The 14,922-nt window shown below is 40.9% G+C and overlaps 1 protein-coding gene across 4 annotated transcripts in view; it reads right to left on the bottom strand.

The window, feature by feature from the left end:
- Positions 1-14,922, bottom strand: part of NHSL1 (NHS like 1) — a 177,835-nt gene that overhangs the window by 32,521 nt on the left and 130,392 nt on the right. For all 4 annotated transcript variants that reach the window (XM_058836377.1, XM_058836378.1, XM_058836379.1 and 1 more), the window contains exon 3: positions 1,497-1,621. In XM_058836377.1, the coding sequence (XP_058692360.1) occupies positions 1,497-1,621 (125 nt within the window). The remainder of the gene's footprint in view (positions 1-1,496; positions 1,622-14,922) is intronic.

The raw sequence follows: 14,922 nt of genomic DNA, 5'->3' as shown, positions 1-14,922 counted from the left end.
ACGCTTATATACTTTCATGCAAATTGTTTAAAGAATAGTGTATTTATACTTTTTAAATGTTATGTTAGTTTTACATGTGCAGATGGTTATATGCTGCACAGCACTGGCCAGGACAAGTTGATGACATACATGTACGCATTTATGTGCAGTACATTAAGAGCAACAAACAAGGTGTTAATACTCTCCCCAATGGAAATCATAATTCCATTGATTTCAGCAAGGTTTTGCAAATTACCATTATAATGCATTCCACAGTATGAATGTGCTTTACATTCTCGGCTCACTGCCAGTACATACCACACACAGCTAAACAAGATGCTCTGACATTCCCTGCCAATATACAGATAAAATGCAATCACCACCTGGAGGAGAGACTCTACATATTCCACAACACCTTTTATTATGTGACTAAACCCATGGAGGATAAAACTGAAAACACTGTGCCCTTTAAAGTGCATTCTCAGGTTCTGCACATTTTGCTGGTAAGAGTTATTTGGTCCATACTACAGAAGGACATATGGTTTACTAACAATGCAAGTAAATTAAATTGTGTTACAATCAAGGACACCCACTTTTGAAGCAAGAGCTGGTTTGGCAAAGTATTCTAGAATATCCATCTTGAAAATGCCAGGAGCTCTGGCATTTCAGCTTTAGACAGGCACGCTCCAGTGGATCTTGCCATCCACCCCCGCAGAAACATCCCAGACCACTACAACAGTCAGCTTTTCCTTCAGAGCCCACAGACCCAACAGGATAAAGAGAGGAGAACAGACTTTTTCTTCTTCAGAACAATAAAACAGCTTGCTAGTTCTGTAATTGAAATCTATATAAATTGATGTATAAAGCAATATGGCTTCATACCTTCCTTAAAACTTGCAGGAAGGAACAGCTGTTCCTTCTCTTTATTTATTTCTAGATTCTAAGGTAAGCACACTGTGAGTTGAGATGTGGGGATATAAGCACGAAAAGCATGAAGTAAACTAAAAAAAGGAAAGGCAATAAACCCAACTTAGTGGACAATCTTCATTTTCTGGATGCCTTTATAAATAGGCTGTGATGCATTAGGACAAAGCCCCTACCTGAGTAACTGCCTGTATTAGCAATTCAAAGTGTGCATCTATCTAAGTTACAATTCAAGTATGCTGATGGCTGCCTGAATAGCTTTCTGCTACTTAAATGTAAACACTTAGCAGCTACCCCTGGCTGGGGTCTTCCCTCCAGAACATTTCCAAACCCCTTCCTGCTTTCACACTCTGAACACGCCAGTCGGAATTTTCTATCACTGCATGGATAAAATTTAGAGTTTTAAAAGACCATGAAAGTCAGTTGAACTACTGTCACTGCAATTCAAAGAAATAAACATCTTTGTGATCCTCTAAAAATCCTGCCTTATGTGAACAGTATATTTAACTTAAAATTTAAAAGTGTACTTATTTGCAGGCAATTAAACTGCACTAGGCAAGTATTTTTTCTGATGCTTTGTCTCCCACCATTACCTTTTGTTCAATTTCTTCATAATCATCCTGGTAACTTCCACAGATCGCACTGGAGGATGAGAAGGTGGGGCCCTGAGAGTAATACTGTGAGCTCCGGTAGCCATCCCGCCGCAGCTTGTCACACTCTGCCGAAAGAAAGAGAAACAGGAGGTTAAATCATGGCAAGAGCCATTACTGTTTATGCTTGGTGTTCAATGGCATTTAAGTACTGAATGTTTTTCTGAAAATGTTTTACCGTGCATTAACATTGTCTGTCCCAAGTGACAGAACCCACAGGAGCGTTCCTCATATTTGTATCTATATTTCCTCCTCCCTCACATGTGTGACATACGTAAGCCCACACATAGCGTATTAACCCAGGCGATGGCAAGTGCTTTGGAAAGAAGGGGGAAATCGATTTCTTTATTTATTTAAGTGAGGCCTGGCTCGGTGTCTTGACAGATGGCAGCATCTTGCAGGATGGGAGACGGATGCATGCAAGTAACTCCAGGGGTCTCATTTGCCAGGCCGGTAGACATCTATTATATGCCTTACACTTGAAATGATGATGTTGCTCACTACTCAAGCACCATCTGCTAAATAACTTTGGCAGTGACCACTTGTCTTGTCTTCCTGTCCGTGGAAGAGACCATTTACTGTGATTTTGGAAAGAGGAATGCAAATCACAGGGATCTATCTCAAAGTCCTGTGTTGCTGCACAACACAATGAAGTTTAATACTACAGAGTTTCTGAAGTTCAGAAAGAACTCAGAGCAGATATGTATCCCCACTCACAATAGCCAAAATTCCAGTCAGCATGGCAATCCCCCTCACCAAGTTTTCCACAATCGTCTTCCTGCCTCCTAATTGATATTCAGTGTGATTGTGCTAAAGAATAACAGACGCCAGAGCATAAGGATAAATTAAATGTTCAAGATGCGGCAACCAAACTCATCAGACCAGTTAGCTTTACATTTCCAAAGACAGATATCTGAATCTGTTGAAAGATGATAAAAGCAAGAAGAAAATTAAGTATCTGGTGTATTTCCATTTAAGGAACTGAAATTCCTGCACAATACACAGGCATTATCACAACACAAAGTACTTTTATCATCACTTGCTGAAGAAGGCCTTTCTGCGATTATATCATGTCTGCCTATCTTGATCTTCTGAATACTCCTTAAAAAAGAAAAGATGCAATACCAAGAGCAAGGTTTCAGAGAGGCTTTTGCCTGGCAAACGATTAGGTGGTGTTACAATGCGCATCTCCAGCATACATGTCCTCTGTTATGCTCAGATGCTTCTGACACTGAGGTCTAGAGGACTCGTGCTGACAGGTTAACTAACCTACAGCAACCACAGATCTGTGAGGATTTAATCAGTAAGGACTCCCCTGTATCTGCACACGAACACTGAGGAGGCAAGCCTACACTCTGACAACCGGCCATTTCCATCAGCACCAGACATAGGTCCTTGCCTATGTATCCCTACGGTGTCAAAAGGGCAGTATGGCAGGAACCTTTCCTTCTCTCTCAATTCAAGGACCAACAGTGGCAGTGTGGGTTTTGAGATCCAAATCAATGGCTGTATCTCAGGAACAGAGGGGCTGGTAACTGTGTTTACCCGTTCCACATGTGTGAGCATGCTGACATTGTGCACATCTGGCAAACTGTTGCCCTACTTCAGGAGGGGGGTAAAAAATGACTGTCAGCAACCACAGCAAAGCAAATTCCTCCACCACGGTTCCAAATTTGGTACCGTGATCCAGACAGATCCAGCACATAACACTTGCAGATGTGAGCAACCTGATGGGTTGTGTGTTCGTTTGACCTACAAATGAACAGGGTAAGCGGACTGTGGCAGAACAAGACAGCTCAAAGACTTGCATCAACTTGTAGCATGGGTTAACATGCTAAGTTGTCAGCTTAGACACTGCAACTTCTACCTTCAGAGGAATCATTAATCACTGCAAACAAACATGAGTACAACCTAAGGGGTGCATAACAATGCAGTTATTTTTCCTCCCATTTTTGGACTAAGTCTTAGGGTTTTTGCTGGCCACTTCTGCAACTCTTCGACATCAGACATCATTGCATGTCCCAAAAAAAAACTGTGTGGTGGTTTGACCCGGGCTAAATGCCAGATGCCCACCAAAGCTTCTCTTATCACTCTCTTCCTCTGAAAAGAACTTTGTAAGAGAGAGAAAATATAACAAAAGGCTCATGAACTGAGAAAAGGACAGGGAAAGATCACGCACCAGTTAAAACCACAGGCAAAACAGTGATTCAGGGGACTTAGTTGAATTTATTACCAATCAAAATAAGAGCATGATAATGAGAAGTAAAGCAAATCCTAAAAAACACACTCTACCCACTCCTCCCCTCATTCCCAGGCTTAACTTTATTCCCAGTTCTCTACCTCCTCCCCACTCAGCAGTGCAGGGAGATGGGAAATGGGGGTTATGGTCAGTTCATCATGTTGTTCCTGCTGCTACCTCCTACTCAGGGAGGTCATTCCCCTGCCTCAGTGTGGAGTTCCTTCTATGGGACACAGTCCTCTAAAAACTCTCCAATGTGAGCCCTTCCCATGGGCTACAATTCTTCACAAACTGCTCCAGCAGTGGTTCTCCCATGGGTGCAATCCTTCAGGAACAGTCTGCTTCAGTGTGCATTCCCCACAGGATCTGAAGTCCTGCCTGCAATTCTGTTCTAGGTTTATCCATGGATTCCCAGGGCCAGAAGCCTGCTCCAGTGTGGGCCTCCTATGGAGTCAGAGCTGTCACAGGACTCTTCCAGAGGTGACAGGCTCTTCTGGAGCATGATAGATGAACGCTCTGATATTAATTGTTTGACCTTATTTGTTTTCCTAACCAAGAAAGTGAAGATGATGAATAGTGCACCTCATGAAGCCCAGAAAAGCTCCAAAAACTTACAGAAATCTACGCTGAAGGTCTCAAGTCCATCACAAGTTCAAGCAGACTGCCAGTAACAACCTGTCAGCTTATCAAGCTCACAACCTCCCACTGTCCAAAACACAAAATCCATGTAACTTCAGAATTCTGGTTACTGCAGCAATGCTGCTGCTGAAGCCAAAATTGCCAAAAACTGCTAGGTGAAACCAAGAAAAAGGTGGTTTGTCCCCAAGAACAGATTTTCTATGTATGTACCGTAACTGTACATATTGCAGCACAGGAGGAAACACACTGTGGATGGCATCCAAGGCCAACAAACCTCAGTAGAGGCTTTAGGCATGTATCTTTTACTTCATGTTGCAACAGCCTACAAGCACAACAAGGTCACACATTGCACCTGACTGAAGGTACTGTCACTGCCAAACCAAGGGTGGCAACCACTGTTTAAAAACTGTTCTAGCTGAAGGCTCCTTCCCTCCATCTCCTTACTCTTATTAGACGTGCACATGGCCTTCTGTAAGCAATCAGGTTTATATTTTTCAGATATAGAGGTTTTATTTTTGTAAAAAAATAACTGATGAAGAAACAAGAGATACTCTAGGAAATACTCCAGATACCTACTCTTGGAAAGACTCCCTTCTTCCCAGAGGAACATTACATTGTCCTAGTCAGACAACTGTCACCCCAAGACACAACCCCAACAGAGAAGAGCACTGTACACTAAGTGAAAAAGTTCTTATGAATCTTATGCATGTTATTTCAGAGATGTCTGTAGTGAAGCTGACAAAGAAACAGAAGGATCCATCCAGCTCCAGTTATTAAAAAACTTCATTTTAAAGAATGACAAGACATTAGGGCCAGCTGAATCAGGGACACTCTTGGCTGCCATTGCCCACATTACACAACATACAGAACTGTGCATGGCGTTTCTGCACTTCTGCCAAAGAACCTCCAGGTCAAACCCCAGGACACTGCATCAGGCAGGACACAAACACCCGCTCCTCAGGATACGCTTGCCAGTCCAAATCTGCAGCACATGCTGCAGACAAGCTCCAAGTCATAATTTTCACATGAATCCGATCTGAAATGTGCAACAATATGATTATGTCCCAGATGAACCAATTTTGCTCACACAAACATTAATTCCAGGAAAATCAGGCAAGTGTTACTGCCTTGGCAATTGCAACTGGTGGCTGCACTGGGTAGTGCCACAACTCAAAAGTCTGAAGCTACCTCCCCTTCATCTCCTGATTGCTTCAGGGGCTCAGTGCACAGGGACATTGCCTGTCACCTTCTGCTGCCCTCCAAGTGCTTTTCTGGCTAGGTGAAACCACAGATTAGTTCTTGTTTTCCTTCTATATTAGTGATACATTCAATTTCAGAACTTCCTCTGTATTAGAAGCACTGCTTAAAAATGACTGTTGTTAGAATCTATTATAATTGATTTTCCACTTACGTTGTACAAGTGAAACCTTTCCTGAAGAATTTTTCCTGAAATTTTTCCTTGTGTTTTGCTGTTCACAGGGTGGTTTTAGTTAAGCGTGAAGGAAGTGCGTGGGAAATGCAGTCAAAGCCCTTTTAAGGGCCCCCTCATCATTTCCACAGTTATTAGAACAGGCTTTGGGAAACACGACCAAACCAAATGTGTTAAAGCTGTCAGTGTCCAATACAATTGTGCCCAAGTCTCTGCTGTACACCCAGACACTTGTTTATTCACTCAGGATTGCAGTATTACAGCCTTTGCTTAATCTTGGCATCAAACAGAAGTGTGCTGGGGACATGTCCTGGGCATCACCCATCTCTGCTCCCTTCCCTCCTGCTAAATAAGCTGAGGAACAGGCAGGTACCTGCAGCAGCAAACTGAGAGCAAAAGTTCAATCAGCCATGTGCAATTCTGCACCAGTTTTGAGCCACAGGTGCTGAATTCAGCACTGTTGTGAGTAACTCAACCTCTCCATATAAAAACTTACAGCCTTTGTGACAGATTCTCAGGGCAAGTATATGAAAATACCTCTGAGGCCTCTCAGTACAGATCTCTCTATTTCATACAAGGAACCCATATGTACCTGAGTCAATAACACACAGTAACAAGTCTCAAACCCAGAAACAATTTACTGATTTTCCAGCAACTGAAACCATATTCTCACATGATAATTTGTGCCGCAAATCACAGGAGTGAACAGAAGGCACAGCACTGATACCTCAATAATTCGTCTGGCATGGTATTACCATGCTAAAGCAGGATTAACATTTACCTTGTCAGACCTACACGCTGCACCGTGCCACGACAGATGGAAGGCTGGGTTTCCTGGGAGGGGACCAGAGGCACTGGCTCTTTTCCTCTCCTTTAACCGACTTTGGTAATATTTTGTACCTGCTGAGCTTCCTACCATAGAACTTGTTGCAGTATCTTGAAGTTTATATGAAGGAAAATGCATTACTCCGTCAGAATCAGAACTGGTCAGAGGGACATGGATTCAGTTATATTTCAGAAGTTGTCCTTTGTTTTTTTCTTATTGTAAATTAACTGGGCGAGAGTGTTATTTTTAACAAGCTTCGTCTTCTCTGCAAGGAGAAAGCCTCCTGGTGCTAGTTTCCAGGGCTAGAGCCCATCTGAGCCTCAGGCAAAGCCCCAGCAAGAGCACAGAGACACCACAGCTTTATGCCACCACCCTGGACCAGTCCTTCACATCTCAGGCCTGAAAGTGCACCCATCACTCACTAAATTAGCCCTAATGAGATTACTGAGATTACTCCTGTAAGCAAACACTGCTCACATGACTGTAGCAGGATCAGGCTTTAAGCTCTGTAGCTGTCTACATCCACATGTACACACACACAAGCACTCTCCCAATCAAATACTGAAGAGCCTAACATTAAAAAATTAAAATCCACATTTCCAAATATTTATTAGTAGCAAGCAAAGACACTGGTTAAAGAATTAAACTACCACAATATTGACTAGTATAAACTTAGAAACTTGGCATCAAAGTTATTCAGACATCAAAATAGCTCCAATTAGCTTGGAATAACTACCCATCCCATTGCATGGGTCAAGCAATGAAAAGACAGGAAAATTTTATCCTGGAAACATCTAAATTTGCCCTGTATGCAAGAACAGGACCTGGAACTCAAGACTAATTGCTAAAATCCAAAGAGAAAACATAAGCTGGACCAGGAGCAGATCACTGCCTGCCTGGCAGAGCTGCCCAGAGCTGATGAAACAAATATTCCTAAGTACAGAGGTAGAAAGGGGAAAGACCAACACATACACCACTTACTTTTATACCACCTCTTGCTGTCTCCTTATTAGCAAGAAGGGACATGTGACAAGCTGACAGCTTCATCTGCATGCTTGAAAAACTATCTCAGCTGAAGTCTGGGAGACTTCTTGGCAGAGCCTTTCATGCTGTAACTTGCATTTTTCTATTTTTCTTATTTTTTTCTTCTTTTCACTACAGAGAGGCTATTAACTGCTCAAGTCAGCTAAACTGTCAAGTACGGAAATAAATCTGCTGACTAGTATATTAAAACACATTTATCCATTCACTGCACATATCACTGGAAAACCACTCTACTCTCCAGGGTCAGAAACCTTTTTTTTTTTCAGTCTTCAAACACTGGAGTTAACTTCTGTAAATATCCCCAAACCATGTTCCTCCCTAAGTCACAACTACAAACACTGTCTTACAAGTAGCTTTTCAAAATTTCACCTAGAACTAGACAGACTATAGCACAGTATACCTTTGTCTTATAAACACAAAACATTTATATTACCTCTTACTTTATAGGTGACACTGCACTTTCATAATCGAAGTATCACTGCCTTTGGTTTTAAAAGAAATGTAACTGTAGATAATTTTAATTTACTTGATAAGAGACCTTGAATTTGTTACTCCAGTTGAGTTGAGACAACTAAGATCTTGTGGGCAAGTGACAGACAGGCGTGGGTGTCGAAGACCTGGATTTCTGAGCCTGCATTGCCGCATCCAAGCAAATCACTTTGGGTTAGATCCAGTCAAGGATTTGTATCCTGCAGACAGACAGGGCATCATCTAAATTTCACATATGTGCCTCCTAAATGCAGAGTCCAAGCAGATATGTACACACTGTTTGCAGCATATGAACACACAGAAAGGTGTCTCAGGATAAATCCAAGTAAGAAGAACTTGAGATGCCTTAACTCTCATCATCATCACACAATGGCTGGTGCTGGGTCCAGTGCTGCAGGCCATTCCCACAAGGGGCAAGAGAACCTAACAGGGATATCAATATCTTTGCTTCTACAGATGACTTGCTTTTGCAAGTTAAAATATTTTTCATTTAGATACAAATTTAAGGTTTTTTCATCATTTAAGATGAGGCGAGCACAGGCTAAATCTCCAGCTTCCTAATGGTGTACTCGGAATGCTAGGCAAAGGGTTGTCACCTGTAACAACCAGAGCTGTGCTTTGTTTGGGACTGTCATATGGTCTGGTACTAAATACCAAAACACACCCTGAGCACCGAACCAGGACCTCTTAAAAGGGCATGGCTGCCTCTCTGCTTGCTCACAGCACTGTGGATAAAACCAATGTAACACTTGACTATGCAGTTAACCGGGGAATTTCAGGGAGGTAACTTTTCAAGATAAAGAGCTTGTTGAGAATGATTATGCCTGGGACCATAATTAAAACAGACACCCCAGTTCAAAGGTTTCTTTGCTAAGTAAATCTAACTGAAATTACTACCTTTCACTCTGTGCCCTTTTATGGTTCCCTCATTTGTAAACTGGGGTTAAGAATGCACAGTTCTCTGTGTGTAGATGAGACAGACTATATAAAAGATCAGCTGTACAAAGGCAATCTTGTTTCTCACAAATATCTCAAGTTAAACATGACTTCAAAAAAAGCAGCTCAGTTTAACTCCAACACAGCACCTATTTTTGTCCCTGGATCTAAATACGCAGCAGACAGCTTGCCTCTACCACTTTACATTCCTCCCAAAAATTCACTCAGCTTGGATCATGTCCCATTTTCTTTAAATGTATAAATCCCCATATCATCTGCAGAACTTGACTATCACAGAGACTGCTTCTATATCAAAGCTTTAAAATATGTTGTAAAGCCACAGCAATGATGCACTTGTGTAACAACTGAACTGTAACCAATGCTGACTGCAAAGCAAGTTCATGAACTTCAGCTGTGCTATACTCAGTGCACCATTTTGTTCAGACTCCCAGTTAAACGGGTCAGGGATTTCAACAGATGGAGTACTGTTGCCACCCAGCTGAAAAAACTTCTGCTAAACTGCTCAATCTTGCTTGAGAAAGCTGGTGCTTTGGCTAGTACCAGCCTTTGTCAATCCAGCCAACTTCCTTATTATTCCCATCCCTTGCCCCAAAATGCAGTTTTAAACTGATATTTCTATATCTTTTATCAGTACATGCAGAAAATCCCAAGACAAGCCTAGAGACAGTGAACACAGGCACCAGCGTATTTCCACAAGCACCATTTAAAGTGGCAAGTGGCAAAACAAACAAAAAAAAAAACACCAGCAAAATTTAGTTGTTTGCTTCAAAGATGTCTTACTTGATGAGTAAGTACTTGAAAGGTCTGTTAGACTTTTTTAAAGACTATTTTGCATATTTTCTCTCATGAATAAGTAGACATGCCCAGCTGCACGGGTAGCTTTTAAGGACAGAAGCTGTCCAGAGTTTCCCAGAAACAAAGATGTCTTGGGCTCCCCAAGGGGATGAAGGTAATCCTAACACAGGGCTGCTGGACTGTGTCAGAGAAGTATGTTGCATGGGCACTTCAAAGAAGTCTTACTGAAAGTGAACAAATGTATTTATGTTAGGTCTATTTTCCCCCCCACACAAATGTTGGGAAGCATGTCCTGCCATGGTAACTGGAGGCCAGTCAGGCTGGGAAGCCAACCCTTCCAAGCAGCTTCAGGGCTCAGCTGTGCACACACTTACAGAAGTACAAGGATTGGGCAGAGAAGTGCAACATTAAAGGAAAGCAATTGCACAGATTTTTTTTCAAGGGTCTAAATCAGATGCAAGTGTTTAAGAAGGATCCAAATTAAAAGGAAATCTTAAATGTCAAAATACCATTAAGAGAGTCAAGTAAATGCAAACACATTGATCATTCTCTTCTTTTCTTGGACCTTTTAAAAAACAAATATATTTAATACCAACCTTTAATTCCCCAGGTGACCTGCACAATTTAGGTTACAGAAAACCTTTCAAATGGCACCAAAATGCAACAGCCATGACAAATTATATTTGTTAACAAGCTGTCACCAGGGAGTGCTCAAAATAATTATCACCGTTTGTCTCAAGTTAATTTAAATTTCTGGAAGTGCCTTATACGATTGCATTTAGTGGTGACAAGATGTCTTAAGTATAACAGTGTATTTGCTTCCTTTTCTATCTTTGATGCCTGCATTAAAATAACACTCCATGCTTTTTCTTTAGCATTTTTATGGATATTTGATGTTCCTTAGACAACTGAAAACAGTTAATGTAAAACTAGAAGGGATTTTTCATTGTTTTTTCTCCTAGGACATTTTAAATGTAAAGCTATCTCAAATGCTGCCAACAAGCACATAACATCCTAAATCTAAGAGAGGAAAGAGAAGGAAAAGCAGAAAGGAAATCAAATGAAAGTCAATATTCCTTGTGATAGAAGTTGCTTTACCTAGCACTAACAACGCTACAGACAGTTAACAGTTTCAATTTATTCTTTCTACTAAAGGCATGGATCTGAAATGGGTTCAATAATCCTTCAGGTATAGCCTCCTAAAAAAACACGTTCATCTAGTTTAAGAAAAAAACCCAGTATTATTTTGAAACAATTTTTTTCTTTAAACCCTTTCACTGTTCATGTGTATCATGCAATCAATCTACATATAACCACTCTTTAGGTTTTTACTCTCAGCACTGCACTATATAAACTAAACTTAAAAATAGGCAACCTAGATGCTTCCAAGTAGCTCAATTTTGCAGCACAAGACCAGCTTTCAAACATATGCAGTATAGCCTCTTGGTCAAATTCTGTTTTGTTTCATTGGAGTATTTGCTTTTTGAAATTCCTTATTAGAAAGGGCAGTTGGAGTATGGAATTTGGCCAAAACCATCAACAGATGTACAGTGAATTAATTCAGTAACAGGAAAAAAAGCAGGATACATGAGCAGAAGCTCTGATAGTAACTTGACAATTGAATCAAAAATAATGAAAAAGAAGTTGATTTCTATTTTTTGATTTTATAGCTCCAAGGCCTTTCAGAAACATATGGTCTACTCCTAGCCTTTAATGGCCTTTTACTTCATTAAGGTTTCCAGTTGGTAGGGAGTTGACATCTTGACATCTCTCCGAACCTAAACCAGAGCTATTGACAATATGAAGTGGCTCCCCCCTATTTTGCAGCTCTTTAATGAAACATAAGATTATTTTAAGTCTATAATCTTCTCAGCAGGATTATCGACTAGTAGGTCTGACCCTAATATTGCTCATCTGAACAGTGATCTGGCAGATGCACTGAGAAAACAAAGGCTAAACACATACCTGTCTGGAGGGTCTTGTAGCAAGACATAATAGAGGCTTTATGACTAACTACTTAAATCCTGTTTTATTTGACAATGCTAACCAGATGTCTTCTGGAAAACAAATCAAGTGTTTCAATCACTGCTGCTTAAATACATTCCTTGAATTTGGCCAACAAAGCTAAACAGAAGCTAGAGTCAGCCAAATCCAGCTCTTCTGAAGATGAGATAATAAATGAATCATTGCAGACATTGGAACAACGAGCCCTATATTACGTACGTAGCTTGAATCAACACAATTACCCTGGGGGGAGGGCACAAAGTACAGGCAGTTGTGCAGGAAGTTTCAGCAGTTATAGACTGAAAAGGGGTATGAAAGCCAGCCTGCGGACTGTTCCCAGTATTTACAGCAGCACCTTCCTCAGTACATATCCAACACTTTGTTATCTGCTGGAAAGGACAACCAGTCTCGGCAGTGACCAGCCGTGTGTGACAAGACATCGCCTCTCATCTGCAACTTTAACAGTACAGAGACCGTCCACAACACTCTTAAGGAGCTGGATATCTCCTAACAGCCTAGTATCATTTCAATCTGGCTGTGTTTGACCTTTAATAGTTATTCCATCCCTGCCCTTTAGGCCTGTCATCTCCTAACTCATGAAAAAATGACAACACACAGCAGTGGAGATTGTACTCCCCAACTTTTTTTTTTTTTAATCAAAAGTGCTCTACATTGCTAATTGCAGGAACTGGAAGACAAGTGCCCCTTGGAAATTCCAACTATACATACCCTGCTTTGGTTTCCATCACTGCAACTGACATAGATCCACATTTGAGGGAGAATTTACACTAGCTCCAATAAAGTAGAAATGAAAGTTGAGGAACATGGTAAGAATTCTTTTTCTTCTTCCTTCACTTCATCATAGTTTTCAAGATTATCTGAGGCCAATGCAGTCCAGATTAAACTTTAGGCCTTCCTTTTAGGACATTGGATCTCCACTTGTAACTCACTGTTAATGTTGCAAACCTGCTCAGAAGGTAAAGGGGCACACTTACAATACACTCCAAGCAGTTAAGCAAAGCAACTCTTAAAACAGTGCTGTGTCTCCTCCCCATCTTCATGCCTCATGCCTTAATGCTTGTCAATTTTAGAGTATAACACACTTCACAAAATGAGGATTAGTCTCAGTTTACTTTTACTGCCAAATATTTGTGTCACTGCCATGTACGACAGCTGTTTTATCAGTGCTTCCAGCTGAAGACCACTGTACTTCAGAGACTTTCTGAGATACTGGTTCTTCAAACAGGGCCATGCAATGAGCCAGATCTGTCAGTGCACTGTGTCAGGGATGGGAGCCGTCTTACACTGCTACCCTCTTGGCTCTAGTTGAACACCCACTGAACCTCCTGGCTTTACGGACCAAGAACACCGTAGAAAACTCTGCTGTATGTGGAACCAGGACAAGGGCCTGCCTTAAGAAACAATGTCACTCTGAACAACGTCAAATTCAAAGCTCTGCCACTGCCCAGACCACACTTTCAGTGCTAGTCCAGACACTCAGTAGACATTAGCAACAAGAGACTAGCCAAGTAGTAGTGCTTCAGCCTTGAAGCAGGGGACACAGCAAGGGAACAGGATTGATTTGAGGATCCTGGCCCCATGCAGAGCCTCAGCTCTTCCTTCCCATCTGTCATCTTCATATCCTGTTTGCATGACTTCCTAGGACACAACAGTGACACGAGTCACATTAAGACTCCTCAGTGGTTAATACTGTGTTGTTTTTATCTGAATATCTGTATTTTGACAAACAGCTTTCATGAAGTTACCATGAAAGCATTAGGAAGAGGCCATATAGGACAGGCTTTCAGGAAAGGCCAGCCAGAGCAGCTTGGCCCTGAGGATAAGAAAACATGCATTTTGCATGGCATGTATCATTCCATTTGCTTCAGCAGACACTTTGAGGTCCCAGCTCCTTCCCCAGAGAAAACCAGGGTCTCCTTTATCCAATGCAAACAAAACACTAAGAAGAAATACTCTATCTATCACCACAACACAAGAACTGCATCATTTTCTAAACATTTAAATCAAATTGCAACAGTACTATGACTGTGAAGTGCAGCTGAAGTTATTCTTCTTCTCTAGTCATTATATTAAGCCACTGAGACCTTTCATTTAAAATGAAGTAACACACCCTGGGTTTAATCTATCAAGCCACTGGTTTGAGTCAATAACAACTTTAAATTTTAATAGAGGTTACATAAAGCAACTTCTGCTCTCAAGAAGGACAGACAATGCATCACAAACTTTCCAGGTTCCAGGTGCTTAATTTTCTAATTCTTATTACTGGACAATACTCCTTTCAAAAACTTCAGAGGGCAGCAAAGCACCTGCATGCCTAAAGGATAAACAGCTTTACCCCAGTTATGAACATATTTGAATGCAAGATCTCACCACTTATACTTGAAAGTAGCTTCATAAAGGGAAAGCACAGCACTTCCCCTTACTTTCAAAAGGATAAAAGCCTAGTTCATAGGTAAAAACCTAAAATATCTCCCTATGCAACATCTACTATCACATACGGCATTTATTTCCATAGTGCTGATAAGCAAGGGACATACCAGTATATAATATACAAAGTAAAATAATCAACTGCACAAAAATTAATGAAGAAGATCTCTTCCTCCTCCAAGCACAACACTGCTTCCTGAAAAAGTATGCAGAGATCAGCATATGGTGTAGTTGCTTCTCTCAAGACCTGTTAGATAGTATTTATTTTTAATATCTCTAACTTTTTATTCTTAAACCAATTTAATAGCAATAGTAGCTTCTGCTTAAGTGGTACTTAAAAGTTTATTCTAAATAACAGACAGCTTATTTATGTCACTGGATTTTTTTTTTTTTTTTTTTTATTAGACCCACACTGTAAAGAATTTACTGTTAAAATCATACCAGAACAAACAGTTTCCCTTGCACTGACTCTCTTAAAAGCTAGCCAGGAGTCCATCTG

Source organism: Poecile atricapillus, chromosome 3 (assembly GCF_030490865.1).
Source record: "Poecile atricapillus isolate bPoeAtr1 chromosome 3, bPoeAtr1.hap1, whole genome shotgun sequence".
In the NCBI taxonomy this organism is placed as follows: Eukaryota; Metazoa; Chordata; class Aves; order Passeriformes; family Paridae; genus Poecile; species Poecile atricapillus.
This window is presented reverse-complemented; position numbering and strand designations above follow the sequence as displayed.